The 14,988-nt window shown below is 37.2% G+C and overlaps 1 protein-coding gene across 9 annotated transcripts in view; it reads right to left on the bottom strand.

Annotated features, from left to right (window-relative positions):
- The window catches only part of LOC145676199 (protein lingerer-like), a 143,278-nt gene that overhangs the window by 13,747 nt on the left and 114,543 nt on the right, over window positions 1–14,988 (bottom strand). For 7 of the 9 annotated variants that reach the window (XM_081747158.1, XM_081747120.1, XM_081747143.1 and 4 more), the window contains exon 19: window positions 13,234–13,263. The exons of the other annotated variants lie outside the window; for them this stretch is intronic. In XM_081747158.1, coding sequence (XP_081603284.1) covers window positions 13,234–13,263 — 30 coding nt within the window. The remainder of the gene's footprint in view (window positions 1–13,233; window positions 13,264–14,988) is intronic. 9 annotated transcript variants of the gene reach the window in all.

Below are 14,988 nucleotides of genomic sequence, written 5' to 3' on the forward strand. Positions count from 1 at the left end.
AGAGCGGACATGAGGGATGGTGACGGACATCTTTACACCTGGAGTGTCATGCTCTTACAATTGTGTAATTGTGAATTTGTTCATAATTTTAAATTTTGACAAAATTTAATTTCTTTACAATTTTTATATATTATTACATCTTTTTTATATGTCCTGAGCCTCTAACCCCCTTTTACAAACAGTGTAAAAACTTTTTTTTTAAATTTTTTTACAAATCTACGTTTTCAAAAACAATTAAAACAAATTTAGTGAAGCAGTCCACTGGGCTATAAGGCTGGGACTTTATAAATCTCCCAAAAGGGAGATAACTAGAACTAGATTCAAAAGAGTGGAATGTATTTAGGAATACTCTGCACGCACAGTCTGATCCGAACGAAATTCGTACCACTGTAGAAAGCAGATCGTCAGTTAACCCAACGATTGTGGTTGTATGTGCACGATTTATGTATTATTTAAAAAAAAAAAAAAAAAAATTGCAAGGACGGCACCACCGAACGCCATGGTATAGTAACTAACTTCGACCATCGTCGTATCGTGAGGCTGACAGAGACCGATTTGTTCGGTAGGACTGTCGCTCTGGTTGGACGTGACGTGTCAGTGGCTCATAGGCGGTGTATACGCCATAAGAGGTGTAGTTCCCGCAGCAGACGTACCTCCTCGGAGTGCCTTGACAGAGCCACCATGGCCTCTATGTGAGCAAATATAAAACAGATAGATTTACGTTCTCGTGCACAATCTTTCCTGACATCTGCTTATCGCCGAGGACGTCTTCCGTGGTAGAGAGTCTGCAGTAGAAAGCGAATGGATGACTGATATCCATTGACAGACGTTTCTGGAGATATATAGGTGAGCGCAAAAATCCTGCGTGTGTTCAGTCAGTATATAGGACTATATCTCCCCCCTCTCCTACACACATATATTCTCTCTCTCTCTTCGCCTATACTCTTCATTCTGCAAAATATGACTAGTAAATTCGCTGCGTAGTCAAACCTGACTCTCGACCTTATATCGACATTTTGCATCACCCAATTTTCCAGTAAGATAACGCGTACACACATCACCAAGACAATCTAACATTTTCCACTCGGTACAAGCCTTTTATTCTGGTCTACTAAATCTCCGGACCTAACCCTATCGGATATGTGTGGGACGACTCCTGGCTGCTAGCCCAATTCACGGAACGACCCTGATCCAACTATCCCGCCAAGCTTTATCGCAAAAATGGGATACTATACTCAAGACATTCTGTTCTACGACCACCTAGTTCTGCTTATGCAGTCACTCGAATGAAGATTAAAGTATTGACTTTCAGAATGGTTCAAATAATCGCTGGGTACTACATGTTTTTCAGTGCCATCCTTGGATCAGATCCATGAATTTCTACTGGGTTACTAATATATATCTGGTGACACAGAATACCTGCTGCGCCTGACAGTTGTTACTGCTGGTTCTGAGAAACCAGCAAGCGAAGTGGAACGGAGGGATGTATTGAGATGGGTAGATATCTGAGTATCAGAGGCCAAATTATGGGTATGTGAGTAGTGTGCGCAAGTAACGTAAGGTGTGATCAGTGTAGCAGATGTGACGCGAGGAAAAGTGTCCGAAGTGATGACAGCCTACAGAATTCTTCAGTGACAGGAATCGCCGCGCATAGAGGACAGTAGAGTGGATCAGGCTGGTGAACTCAAATCAGCACCTGAAACACGTACTGCGACAATCGCAATTCAGTGTAAACTGCATGACCTAAAAAATCCGCGATCAAATTGTAATTTCGAACCGATGGTCTCCTCCGAAGAAGCTTACACTCTGAACTGCCTCCACTTTTTCGTGAAACATTGCGGCGGCCCGCTGTAAAGCTGCAGGTTCAGTAATGACCTGTCCGTGTACTCGCAGTAATTAAAAGCATTTTCCCTTTCATTGATAAATGCCACATTTGACAATATGACTAGCAGTCGTTAGCTGCTTCAAGCTCCCGACAGATCAACATCGAAACCTTTCGTTTCAATACGAAGACATCAGAAGCAAATGGCAGCGTGTTCTCGCGCGGCCTTTCTCCTTTCGAATTAGTCGGAAGTCCCCAGCTGCTTCTCAACACGACATAAATTTAAGTGTCACGAAATTGTCAAGTGTTCTTACAACAGCATTGATTAAATTTGTATTATTTCAGATTACGGTGTGCTTTTACCGTTCGAGTCCAATTAATAAATATTGAAGAACAACAGTTAATACGTAACTTTAACATAACAGTTCTGTAACAACAAAGGAAAGCACATACGAAATCAAGTATACATAAATGGAACATTTTCCAGCAGTACGATATACAGTGCGCAACCTATTAATCATTTACTTATGCACGTTTCCCTTTTTACTCGTAAGTACGAAAACGCGAAAATAGTATGAAATACAAAAACTAAGCACACGCGAATTTCAAACCGTCTACGATTTTTAAAAATAATTAAACCTTCTTTGTGACATCGCTACTTGATAAATGATCAACTTTAGTCGACTCTTGCTTTTCCTTCTACCTTATTTAGTATCAGGTAATCTCATTTTTATTTAAACATCATATTTTAGGTACCTGTCGTTTTAACTGATCTCAACGAAATTGTATAAAAGAAGTCAGTAAGATATAAATTATCTTCAAGCGAGTTGGTTCAAATCCTTTAACTCTTTCAAGACCAGGAGACATATATGTTCTATTAAACTGTCATCACTTAAAATGTTTCAATTTTCGTGTGCTGAGTGTTCAAGATATAGAAACTACCTACATGAGCTTGAATACAATATAAATTTTTCTATAAGTTTAGTAATCAGTATCTGGTTTTGTGTAATTTTATGGTGTAAAGTACATAGTAAACATTACTACTGATAAACGAAAACATTGAGGTTGCCAACATTATGCAGTGCAATGAAAAATTTCGGAGACTTTATTATAGGCAGAACTGCTTAATCTTAGTTTATTATTATTATCTTATTCGACAAATGGACATAAATAATCGCCCCAGACTTTAACCAGAACCGCTGAAGTCATCTACTTGCAATGACCATCTTTGGAATCTATATGTCAATTTTAGCCTAACTAGCTCGACAAATATTTCCTTCCCTGTCTCCAACTCTTATGATTCTGAAGGGTTAAACTGTTCCTGAGAAATAATAAGAAAAGTTCAGCACAGAGGGTAACAACGCTCACACCAAGATACTTTCCATTTTCAAGGAAAACTATTCAACACATTTCACTTGTGCCACTGAAACTGGAGATTTTTTAAAATCTGTCAGAAGGTCCAGTAAAACCGACAAGGAAAGTACTTGGGCTTGAACGGATGAATACGCACAAAAAGGAAAGGAAGTGTAATCTGACAAGGAAGGGTCACGCAGTGGCTCCGCTGAGATCCGAACGAGACAATTGTGTTTGCATTTGATATGTTATAACTAGATGAGTCCCAAAGTTATACGTGCAACCGGGCGGAATATCGTGAGTTACAACATATTTTGTAATGTAAGAACTACAAAAAATTACCTGGCAGAGTAGTTTGAACCGAGTCATTTGTTCGGAAACGGCTGGGAAAGTGGAAAACTCGGACAATATGTATTCATCATTTCCAAGGACACACTTTTTCGGATAAAAAAGTTTGCCCCAGGGTGCTAGCAGGGTCCTAGAAGGGTCCCACTCAAAATTTTCAAATGGCAAGGAGGGGTTAAGTAGCACATTGTTTGAAAGCTGTTGTAAAATGGAAGAAAATGCAGCAAGTCCCGACTCTCTACAACAACCCTGTGCAAAACGGCGGAGGGTCAAAATGTAAACAAAAACTTAATTGAAAAGTCCATGGTCACCCCTATAAATCGGAAACGGTGAGACAAATGTGAAAATAGGAAAGGGAGTGTGGCATTATTTTCAAAGTATAACAATTTAAGTTAAAACGTCTTGTCCCAGGGTCCCAGGTGGGGTCCAACTAAAAAGTTTTAAATGGCAAGGGGGATAAAGTATCTCATCGTTTGCAAGATCTTGTTAAATGAAAGTAGGTGGAGTAAGTCTCGACTTTCTACGACAACCCTGTCCAAAATTGTGGTGGGTCAAAATGTAAACAAAAGCTTAATTAAAAACTATGGCCACCTTGAATCCAAGATGGCCGCTTAAAAATTATGTCATTCATAACAAAAAAACTGAATCTCTATTTTCTCTATTATGTATTTAGAAACAATAGGAAGAGTAAAGAACAACTGAGTTTCGATTCACTTCAACTATTATTTCATTCGGTAACAACACATACATTTTGTTCTTAATGCACGTTCGTCACGGTTCTCTCGACATCATTTACTTGAATATAACGAATATGCGATGAACACACAACTCTTACTTCCTACTCATACTGCTAAACAAAAGTTGAATCCTTCGGGTATTTTTTTTTTTTTTAATTTTGTCATAACGTAGTTCATGCATAAAGGACTTGCTGGACCAGTAGGTTGTGGGCTTTATTTCAACGTACTCGTGATGGTTACATTTGTATGGCATTCATTGGTTTGATCGCAACACTTCAAGCAATACCAAATATACAAAAAAAGATTAATTTGCAAGATTGGTATGTAGTACCAAACCATGTGTAAGTCATTTTAGTACATCGAGCTGCGTCAAACTTTGTTGGTTTGGTCACAGTATTCCAAGAAATAAAATTTTTATATACTAACTCATTATTTTATGCTGACAGCCATATTGGATTACAGATTATACTCTTTGATACTTTGTATATACCTACTATTAACCATAAACGCAAATACCACATTTCGCTTCTCCAACACCACTGGTGTGAGCTGGACATGCGTTCGATACATAGTGCAGCATTTTGAACTTAAGATGTCGCGTTTTTGAACATTTCGCATATTTTCGTCACCTACTAATCAATATTAATGCCAAATTTGGTTTTCCTAGCTTCAGCAGTTTGGTATGCTTATCCTTTCGATATAGGTTTTAAGCAACCATCTTGGATTCAAGGTGGCCATAGCTTTTCAATTGAGCTTTCGTTTACATTTTGGCCCGCCGCAATTTTGGACAGGGTTGTCGTAGAGAGTCGAGACTTGCTGCATTTTCTTTCATTTTATAACAGCTTTCAAACGATGTGCTACTTAACCCTCCTTGCCATTTGAAAATTTTGAGTTGGACCCCTCTGGAACCCTGCTAGCACCCTGGGGCAAACTTTTTTATCCGAAAAAAGTGTCCTTGGAAATGATGGGATATGTATTGTCCGAGTTTTTCAATTACCCGACCGTTTCCGAACAAATGACTCGGTTCAAACTACTCTGCCAGGTAATTTTTTGTGGTTCTTACATTACAAAATATGATGTAACTCACGATATTCCGCCCGGTGGCACGTATAACTTTGGGATTCATCTAGTTATAACATATCAAATGCAAACACAATTGTCTCGTTCGAATCTCAGCGGAGCCACTGCGTGACTCTTCCTTGTGAGAACTCTGGAAGCAAACAGTGATGTCCGTTTTTCTGCAAGATCGTGTAAACGTCTGCAAGAGCATGGCACAGTAGAGCAAATGCCATAACTACGGGGCGTTATAAAGTCATACCCCGAGCCATTTTTGCGGGTGGATTGAAAAATCAGCGCACACGTATCTTATAATTTTCAGGGCCCCTCAAGAGGGTCCCAGGCAGGGTCCAACCAAAATTTTCGAATGTTAAGGGGGTCAAGCAGTAAATCGTTGGAAAAGTATTGTGAAAAGAAACAAGATATAGCAAGTCCCGAGTCTCTACTCTTACCCTGTACAAAATGGTAGGTAGTCAAAATATCAACACAGTTATCATGAAAGAGTCTCTGACCATTTTGCATAGGATGCGCATATGGACTCGGGACTTGTTTCTTTTCACAATACCTTTTCAACGATCTACTACTGTTCCCCCCCCCCCCTTTACATTAGAAAATTTTGGTTGGACCCTTTCTGGGACTCTCCGGGCAACCCTGGGAAACAACTTTTTTCCTCCACCCGCAAAAATGACTCAGGGTCTGACTTTATAACGCCCCGTAGTTATGGCATGTGCTCTACTTTGCCCTGCTCTTACGGATGTTTACACGATCTTGCAGAGAAACGGACATCATTATTTGCTTCCGGGGTGCTAAGATTGCACATACTTTCCTTTTCGTGCGTATTCATCCGTTCGAGCCCAAGTACTTTCCTTGTGAGCTTGAATAATAATTTATTACATGTAGACTCATTATAAGACACTAGTGGTTTTAATGCAATAACAGCACTTCCGTCAGAAGTTAATTACGTACTAAATCACGAAAAAATCAAAAATAAAATAAAATAAACCTCTTACAAGGTACATTCACGAAGTGTCCCCTCGGGATTTGTCTAAAATTGATTTAAATGCAAAGTTCTCCGCGGCACAAAGTGTATTGTACTAATTTTAGCGGCTCATACGGGTAATTTGCATATTTATGGGCCTTCATATATCCAGAATTCCCACACTACTATAACGCTTGGTCACAAAATTACTTTTTGTTTCTTTAGATATAACTGGACATGAATGTGGGCATATGCAAAACAAATTGGATCAAGTACTGCTTCTCTGACACGTGTTATCCACACCAGCCGCCATCTTGGATCCGCCATATTGGATTCAACTTTCGGTTTTTGAAATGGGAATACGTGCATGTGATACATCAAATTCATACAAAATTTTCTCGGAAATTCATTGGTGCAGTGAGTTTTATGGTAGCTTGTACCATTTGCAAGAAATTGCATATTAAATGTGAGGCACTTCACAAATTCAACCATTAAAAAGTTGTGCACTGCCCCGTATGTATATGTGATTTATTGTTGACGAAATGTTTTCTGAACGCGCACACATACACACACACAGACGTAAATAGGATATGATAGATCTTCATCAAAATCTGGTCGTATCTAGATTTTACATTAGGCATTTTGTTCGTAATACAATACTCCTTGTTATAGTATAACATGGAAGTAATAATAATCACTCACAGAAATGTTGTAAGATTATGACCAATGCTGTAGATAGTTTGTTTATACCTACAATACTTTTCCAGTTAGAAATTGTTTTGTCAACATCAAAAACGTAAGCGTAACTGATATTACTCTGCAATGTCTATTCGCGAAGTGCCTAGAGGGATTTAACATGTAATATCTCGCAAATGATACAAGCCACCGTAAAACTCACTACACCAATGAATTTCCGAGAAAATTTTATATGAATCTGAAGTATCACATGCACCTATTCCCATTTGAAAAACCGAAAGATGAATCCAATATGGCGGCCGATGTGGATAACACGTGTCCGAGAAGCAGTACTTGATCCAATTTGTTTTACATATGCCCTCATTCATGTTCAGTTACATCTAAAGAAACTAAAAGCAATTTTGTGACCGAGCATTATAGCAGTGTATGTTTGATTCCGGATATATAAGGCTCATAAATATGCAAATTACCCATATGGGCCGCTAAAATTAGTACAAAACACATTGAGCTATGGAGGATTTTGCATTTAAATCAGTTTTACATGAATTCCGAGGGGACACTTCGCGAATGTACCTTGTTAGTGGGTGTAATTACATAGCTACAGTAAAAACGCTCAAACCGTCCCCAGGCGGCTTCAAAGGAATCGGAACACAATCGAAGAAAACCACATGTTTCTTTGTTACATAGAAGGGATAATTCACCACGTCCTTCCAGTTGAGGGTGGCCTTCCAGTTAACCTGCTGAAAAAGAAAGCGATATTGCAATTTTCACCCTCTTGCTTACTGAATCTCCAGTAGTCTTTGCAGAAAGGCATTTATCTAGTTTTCTCGTTACTTTCTGTTTTCGTTTCATCCTCCTCCTTCCGTCTCCCTTAGCTTGAAGGGCATAGTTATGGAACGTTAAACTAAATCAATTTGAATATGTTGTAATGAAGAGAAAAAGAAATCAATCATTAGTTTCATGATATGTGCTTATTTTATTCTTAAATATAGCATATTGTTAATATTGTGTAACTTCCATAACGATAACGCTTGTACGAACCAAACATGTTAAGTGGTTCGCCCCTCCTCCTCCCCCACGAAAGGAATCAGTGCCGCTAAAGCTCGATGAGAAAAAAAATACAATCTTTCTTTGCCACCACCAGAAATCCGTCCTTGACCGCCCCTGTCCATACTATTATACTGAATTCCTTTAATGATTGTTGTGTTATTATTATTATTATTATTATTATTCCATAATGTATCCATCGATAATATAAGTTTAGCGATGGCAACAACGTATCACCTTGACAGCAAACATGTGCCGTTTATGGCTTATTTGGTGTGTTATTTATGAGGGCGATTAGGGTAAATTTTCTGCTTGAGTACAAAGGAAGCCGGTTGGGGACCAATAGAACGTTTCGACTATACAAAAAAGCACCTTTATGGAATACATTTTATTTTTACGTTTCACGTTATATATCCTTTCGTCTAAATCTCATATGAAACGACATGTCTCGTTTTATGTCCCACGGCTATGGATGATTAATAACAGCTGATTGAGGCTGATTAAAGGAGACGTATGATTAATGAAAGTGAATGATTATTAAATAACTGTGGAATAAAATTGTAAAACGAAACGGGAAATAAGAAAATTCACAATACTGTCCATTGGCCGAGAATCGAACCCTAGACCCCGCCACGGATGAAGCTATCACTAAGCCATTATGACATTTTTCCTTTCTCATAATCTATACGAAATCAGTACCATATGAAAGATCTTTGAATAATTACTATTTTCTGGGATGACAAACTTGCTTTGAACACCGATGTACACGGCCAAATTAAAAATGGGAATATAGAACAAAATTATTATCACAATTGATCATATCCACTATATTTAAAGTAACAAATTGCTATAATGAGTCGCTGAAATTTGTAATAAACGTTTGTGGAGTATAAAATATTGTAAAAGTGATCATTCTGTTAGGAAGTAAACATAGTGTGCCAGCACCTTTGCTTATGTAAGAAGATTTAAAAAGTAGAGTACAAAAATATGTACAATACTCATCATGTGCTACACTGAAATGCAAGTAATTGCTTGCTTAAGTAGAAAAGTACTACAAATAACTAACAAAAGAATTCAAATCCTACCAATAGATCTCAAAACTAAATTAGAAGTAAACGAAATATTATTATTGATTTAATTTGAATTTGAGTTTAGTATCCTTTCAGCAACGAGCCTATATGAGACGTGAATCTACAGCTTAACGTGAGGTTTTAAACCACATGAGGTCCCACCGGGAATCGAACCCGTCTCTCCCACACCAAAGATGTGTATAATAACCGTTTAGCCCCCCCAAAAAAAGCTTGAAATATTATTAACAATGATGATTCGGCATTATTTTTTTATGCTCTACTTGCTGAAAATACGTTGTCAAATATCATACTACAATAAAATGATTATTATTACATTGGAGATACTTGGAGTAGTTGTGAAGATTAAGAGGTTGGCGAAGAAAGAATAGCGCACGGCAAAACTTTTCGAGCAGCCCCAAGTGATTGCCCACGATGGCAAAATAGATATAAAAATAATGATGGAATGTACAGCTTATTTCCAAATAGTGGGATAATCATAGCAGAAGCCTTTTCTGAAAACTTGCATGTTAATGTCGGTTGTAGAGTGACCCCTATCATTTAACTATTTATTTTCAGAAAATCTACAAATTCAATAAAATGAAAATATAACCTACATAATTACTGATGAGTTTGGTGTAATAAATAAATAAATATAAATCACACGAATTACAACATTTTAAATTACAAAAGAGACACAAAATCAAGTACAAGTGCAATGAACATGCAATCAACATCGAAGCATTTCAACTATTTACTTTTCCTAAATTTGTATTTTAACATGTGCACATTTGAATGAATTTTTCACACTCTTATCTCATTCATTTAAAATGTTATTATAGTATAATTAATGAAAGCAATAAGCTACTATGAAGAATATGATAATTACGCAGCTTGCGCGGAAAAATTACGAACCTTGCTTACACTCTTAAACTAACATTGAACAAATTTAGTTGTGAATGAATGTTAAACGCAAATGAGAACAAATATTCACGTTTGGACACAATTTTAATTGTATAGATTATATATCTCAGCCAACTATTTACATATTTTTTGTCTGTGTAGTGATGTGTGTTTGGAAAACTCTGAAATCGAGGATTCATTTTTAAGCAATCCTGAACGAAAGGACAATATATACATACTAAACATGTTCATTCTTACTAACAATTGTTAGCTAGCAATCTTATCAATTGGTTTCTTTTCCTTGCGATAATTGAAAACATAGTATAAGACTAACTGCAATTGAAGTGTCTCGCAAAGGATGAAGTGTCAGTTTTCATGTGTTCAACAATATTGGCTATAGTAAACCGAAGATTCTTTTCCTCGAACCAGATGCGAAAAGTAAATAAGTACGTACCGGTTATATGCACAATGAGTAGTTTTACGTCATATTGCTTAATATTACTTCCTCTGCCTCACGTTGAACTAAGAACTAATAATTTCGCCACAAATACGTAAATCCAAACTTATATAAGCAGGACACGGATAAGTGTATATATAGCCGGTATATATATTTTAAACATACTACAGCGCTCCCAGGAACAGCTTCTGATAACTGTCATTAAGTGCTTACCAATTACTCAAAACAACGGAAGAACACTAGCTAATCGGGAGTACTTATCTCGTGCAGCAGAAGTCGAAAATGAACTAATCACATTTAAGATATAAGCATCGACCGGCCTATTTCGCTCTCAAAATTTGTCTTTCTAGAACCTTCTTTTCAGAGCTTTGACTCAAAATCAATATATTAAGCGAAAACTATGTACATAAATACGAAAAGAAGTATTTGCATAACCGACTCAAATTGTGCTCTAACGAATTTGTTGTGTCCGTACATAAATATTCGAGAAGGGCAACATCGAATATAACTTATCTAACCTGAAGATACGATAATCTTTCCTACAAGAGAAAATCATAATTTTCACGGCATTAGTGGGCAATATTGCATCAGTTTTGTAGTCGCTTGCAGTATGCAGAACCTACTAAACTAGGAATGCAATGGATGTACCCGATTGCAATGAAATGAGCTGAGCGAGCCTAAACTACGTAATCATTCCTGGCCATTATGCAATAATAAATGCCATTTTTAATTATTGACAAAAAAAATCGCGTGAAAACTTTTTCCCCATGTTAAGTCTATGCAAGCGTTTTTCGGTGATTATTCCTCGATGGTACATCGGATTTTTGATTTCGACCTATGTTGTCACTCAGCACGACATACTCTATCAGCGTGCTAAGTTTGGTTGAGATCGGCCAAACGGTCTAGGAGGAAGCGTTTTTCGGTCATTATTCCTCGATGGTACATCGGATTTTTGATTTCGACCTATGTTGTCACTCAGCACGACATACTCTATCAGCGTGCTAAGTTTGGTTGAGATCGGCCAAACGGTCTAGGAGGAGTTCGCGGACAACCAAACGGCTAACCCGAGTATAAGAGCTTCGCTTCGCTCAGCTCAATTATACAAATACAGATTAACTATAGCTCAGAAAGTTTTCTGAACGTGCTTCTACATCCGATTTTGTCGCACTTGCACTTAAACTGGGTGCAATTCCGATGTATATAATTTATCAAACAAAAGTACTAGTAAAGACAGTCACCGGGACAGTTTCTGATATCGCGTCTGATGGAGGAAAGGAAGCGTAAAAGTAAACGCGTGTTCCAGCGGTACGCGCAAAATCTGCATAGATTCTGTTTACCGATGAGTTGTTTCAATCGGCAAAATGATAAAGGTACATGCGTCATCAGCTCAGGGACCCAGGGACAAAGTTCCGAAAATCCAGAGAGTACATCATCCCGCGTCCGTCATGGTGTGGTGCGGAGTGAGCTATGTTGGCACCACACATCTTAATTTTTGTGAGAAAAGAGTGAAAACTAGTGCCGGATGTACCAAAACACTGTGCTAGAACCTATAGTGAAAGACTTGAAAGACTTTACCACCACCGTCTTCAGAACACCTACATGGATTTTCCAGCAAGACTCGGCTCCTGCTCACAAGGCAAAATCCATCCACGAGTGGCTGGCGCACAATGTGCCTGACTTCATACCCACTGAGGACTGACCTTCTAGCAGCCCTGACCTTAATCCCCTGGAGTACAAACTGTGGATAGTCTTGAAGATATTGCCTGCACGAAGCGTCATTCCACATTTATCAGTTTGAAGTGCTCTTTATGGCTGCAATGGTGACAATTCCCCTAGATACAGTGCGTGCTGCCATAGACGACAGGCCCGCCAAACTTCGAGTCTGTGTGCGTGCTAACGGTGGATATTTTGAATAAGATTGGTGCAAACTGTTGTCAGACCATGTATGCTTCACATACTATATGCACATTAAATTCCCTTTTCTCGTATTGCTGATGCTGAGACTTTTCTTTGTAACAGTATTTATGGCTAGACTAGGTATATAAATTATGTGAATTATGTATTATATAGATTGTGTATCGATATAAATTAGAACGTTATGTAGTAACAAACTCTACGATTTTTCAACCTGATAAGTGACATTCCGCAAATCTTAGTTCTTCGAAACAAACATGCTAGTTACGGCGCTTTGCTTCTCAAAATGACAAAAGTCATGGTGCTAAGCAAATCAGCTGAGTAGAGTAGCAAGCTTGTTAAAGGATCTTTGCAGCAGCATTTTTCTTCATAGTAAGAGAATTCATTTTATCTTTTAAAATTCTTAAAAGCGCTAGAGGGTCTACACATCTTCTAGTCAGTTGGAAAGCAATTTGGATGAATATCCAATTGACTGTCGAACAAAAGGAAGTCAACAAGCATACCCTAGCTTCATGCAACTACATACAACTGTGGAATCAATATTATTTGAATAGCTGGTGCAGTACAAGTAACTGTTCTGGGATTATAAGTTGTTTAACCCTTTCCGAACAATCATCTACTTTTGCAAGATAATGAAAAATAACTTATCAGCAAATGCTAACAACGATCAGTCTCTCTACTACTTACAGAATTTAATAAAACAAATCAATTCCTACAACATTAACTTCGTACATGTGATATCTATTTACAATTGTTGGAAGAAATACTTTTGTACAAATTGTTGAGATAAAGAATCAAGCACTTAATACTCTAGCATAGTACATTGCACAAAAGCAAGACGCATGGTGATAACTTACCGAACGTCTGCCTGGATTTCTCATCTCCATCTACGGACAAAAATTATATATAAGTAGGATGTGATCGGTGATTCAGAAAATTAATACTGAGTCTATCTATACAGTCCATTAAGTACATATATTTTCTTGGTACAGAATATTCAAAATTCAGTGAATTGACTTGTTTAAATACATATTTTTAATGCAATACTAATCTCTGGATTGCATTTCATCCACTGTCCATTATCACGAAGCAAAAATCAAAACTTAATGTGTACCAGAAACCAGTTTTTCGGGATACATGATTACTTAAAAAAAAAAAAAATCAAATTGATTAAAAAATAGTACGCGAATAGTTTCAAAACGAATTAACTAAAGACTGATGTAAATAGCTTAAGCAGTATTTTATTATTTATTATTATTATTATTATTATATTTAAAAAAAAAACTGTTCCAACTTTTATTACTTAAAAACTTCGCGAAGCAAGGAATTAGCCTACAACTAATTATATTTTGATACAATATATTGTATAGGGCTTTCCAATCACTCCGATTAGTTGCCATTGAAATCAGTTATGGATAAATGGGATAAAAAGGGATAAATTTTCTCAACTTCGAAGAGAACCTTTAACCTTTAAGCAGGCGCCTTGGGGTATAAGGTATTAGACTATTAGAATCTTTACCATATGGCAACACTGTTTATTTAGGATTTCAACTGTTACTAACTACAGGTAAATGTTTATTGCTCTTTGACAAGTGAGCTGATGCAGTCGAGGAATTTTCCTGCTACACAAGTATTTTCATTAACATTACTTTGATGCACATTAGTGTTATAATACATATCACATTACTTATATATTGATTTCTTACTTTGAATTTCTTGCAACTTTCGAATCAGTAACATTTATGTGACTGTCATTGTGTTTCTACTTCGTATCCACTTGAAATAAACAAAGAATATTGTCCACTCAAATACGTATGAAACACATTCGACTGCATCACCTCACCTGTCAAAGAGCAATGGACAAATACCAGTTGAAATCCTAAACAGTGTAACCACATTATAAAGACTAACAGTGGAGTACGTTATACTCCCATGTGATTGCTTACGGGTTAAATAAGGAATCTTCGAAGTTAAGTGTTTACCCCTTTTTGCAATGCTTATTCATAACCGATTTCAACTGCAAGTAATGAGAATGATCGGAAAGCCCTATACAATATATTGCATCAACATATAATTATTTTAAGTAAGCTTACTAAAGAATTATTTCATTATGTATATGTGGAAACCTGCAACATGAGGTGGATTTTACCCGGCCTCTACCCCCTTATTCTTAACACATCAAACAATAGATTATTTCCCAAGGTTGGAGGATGGCACATCATCCCGACTGATTTAAATCGGGTCAGTTTTATGCTACTATCGTAAAGGAGACAGATGGGGACAAAGAGACACACAAATGCCCGTTGTGTCGAATAGTAGAAGCTTGTCAGTAACAATGATGCTGTGCATTATGGGAGCGAGGATTTCTTTTTTAATAACGCATTGTTTTCATTGCCTTACTCATCCTGAATTTCAATCCCAAACAACAGAAATAATTTTAAGCATCTAAGAATACAAAGAAAACCTTTTAAAAGAAAATAAAAGCTATCCTGAAATATGACTCAACTTGGGATGATCCTGCCTCCTTATTGTCCTTGATGATGTCAACCGAAAGCAAAAGGCTTGAAAGGAAGTATCTAGGCAAGTTTCATGAGAATCAAGTAATTTTCACG

This window comes from Thermobia domestica, chromosome 2, assembly GCF_964235325.1.
Source record: "Thermobia domestica chromosome 2, izTheDome1.hap1.1, whole genome shotgun sequence".
In the NCBI taxonomy this organism is placed as follows: domain Eukaryota; kingdom Metazoa; phylum Arthropoda; class Insecta; order Zygentoma; family Lepismatidae; genus Thermobia; species Thermobia domestica.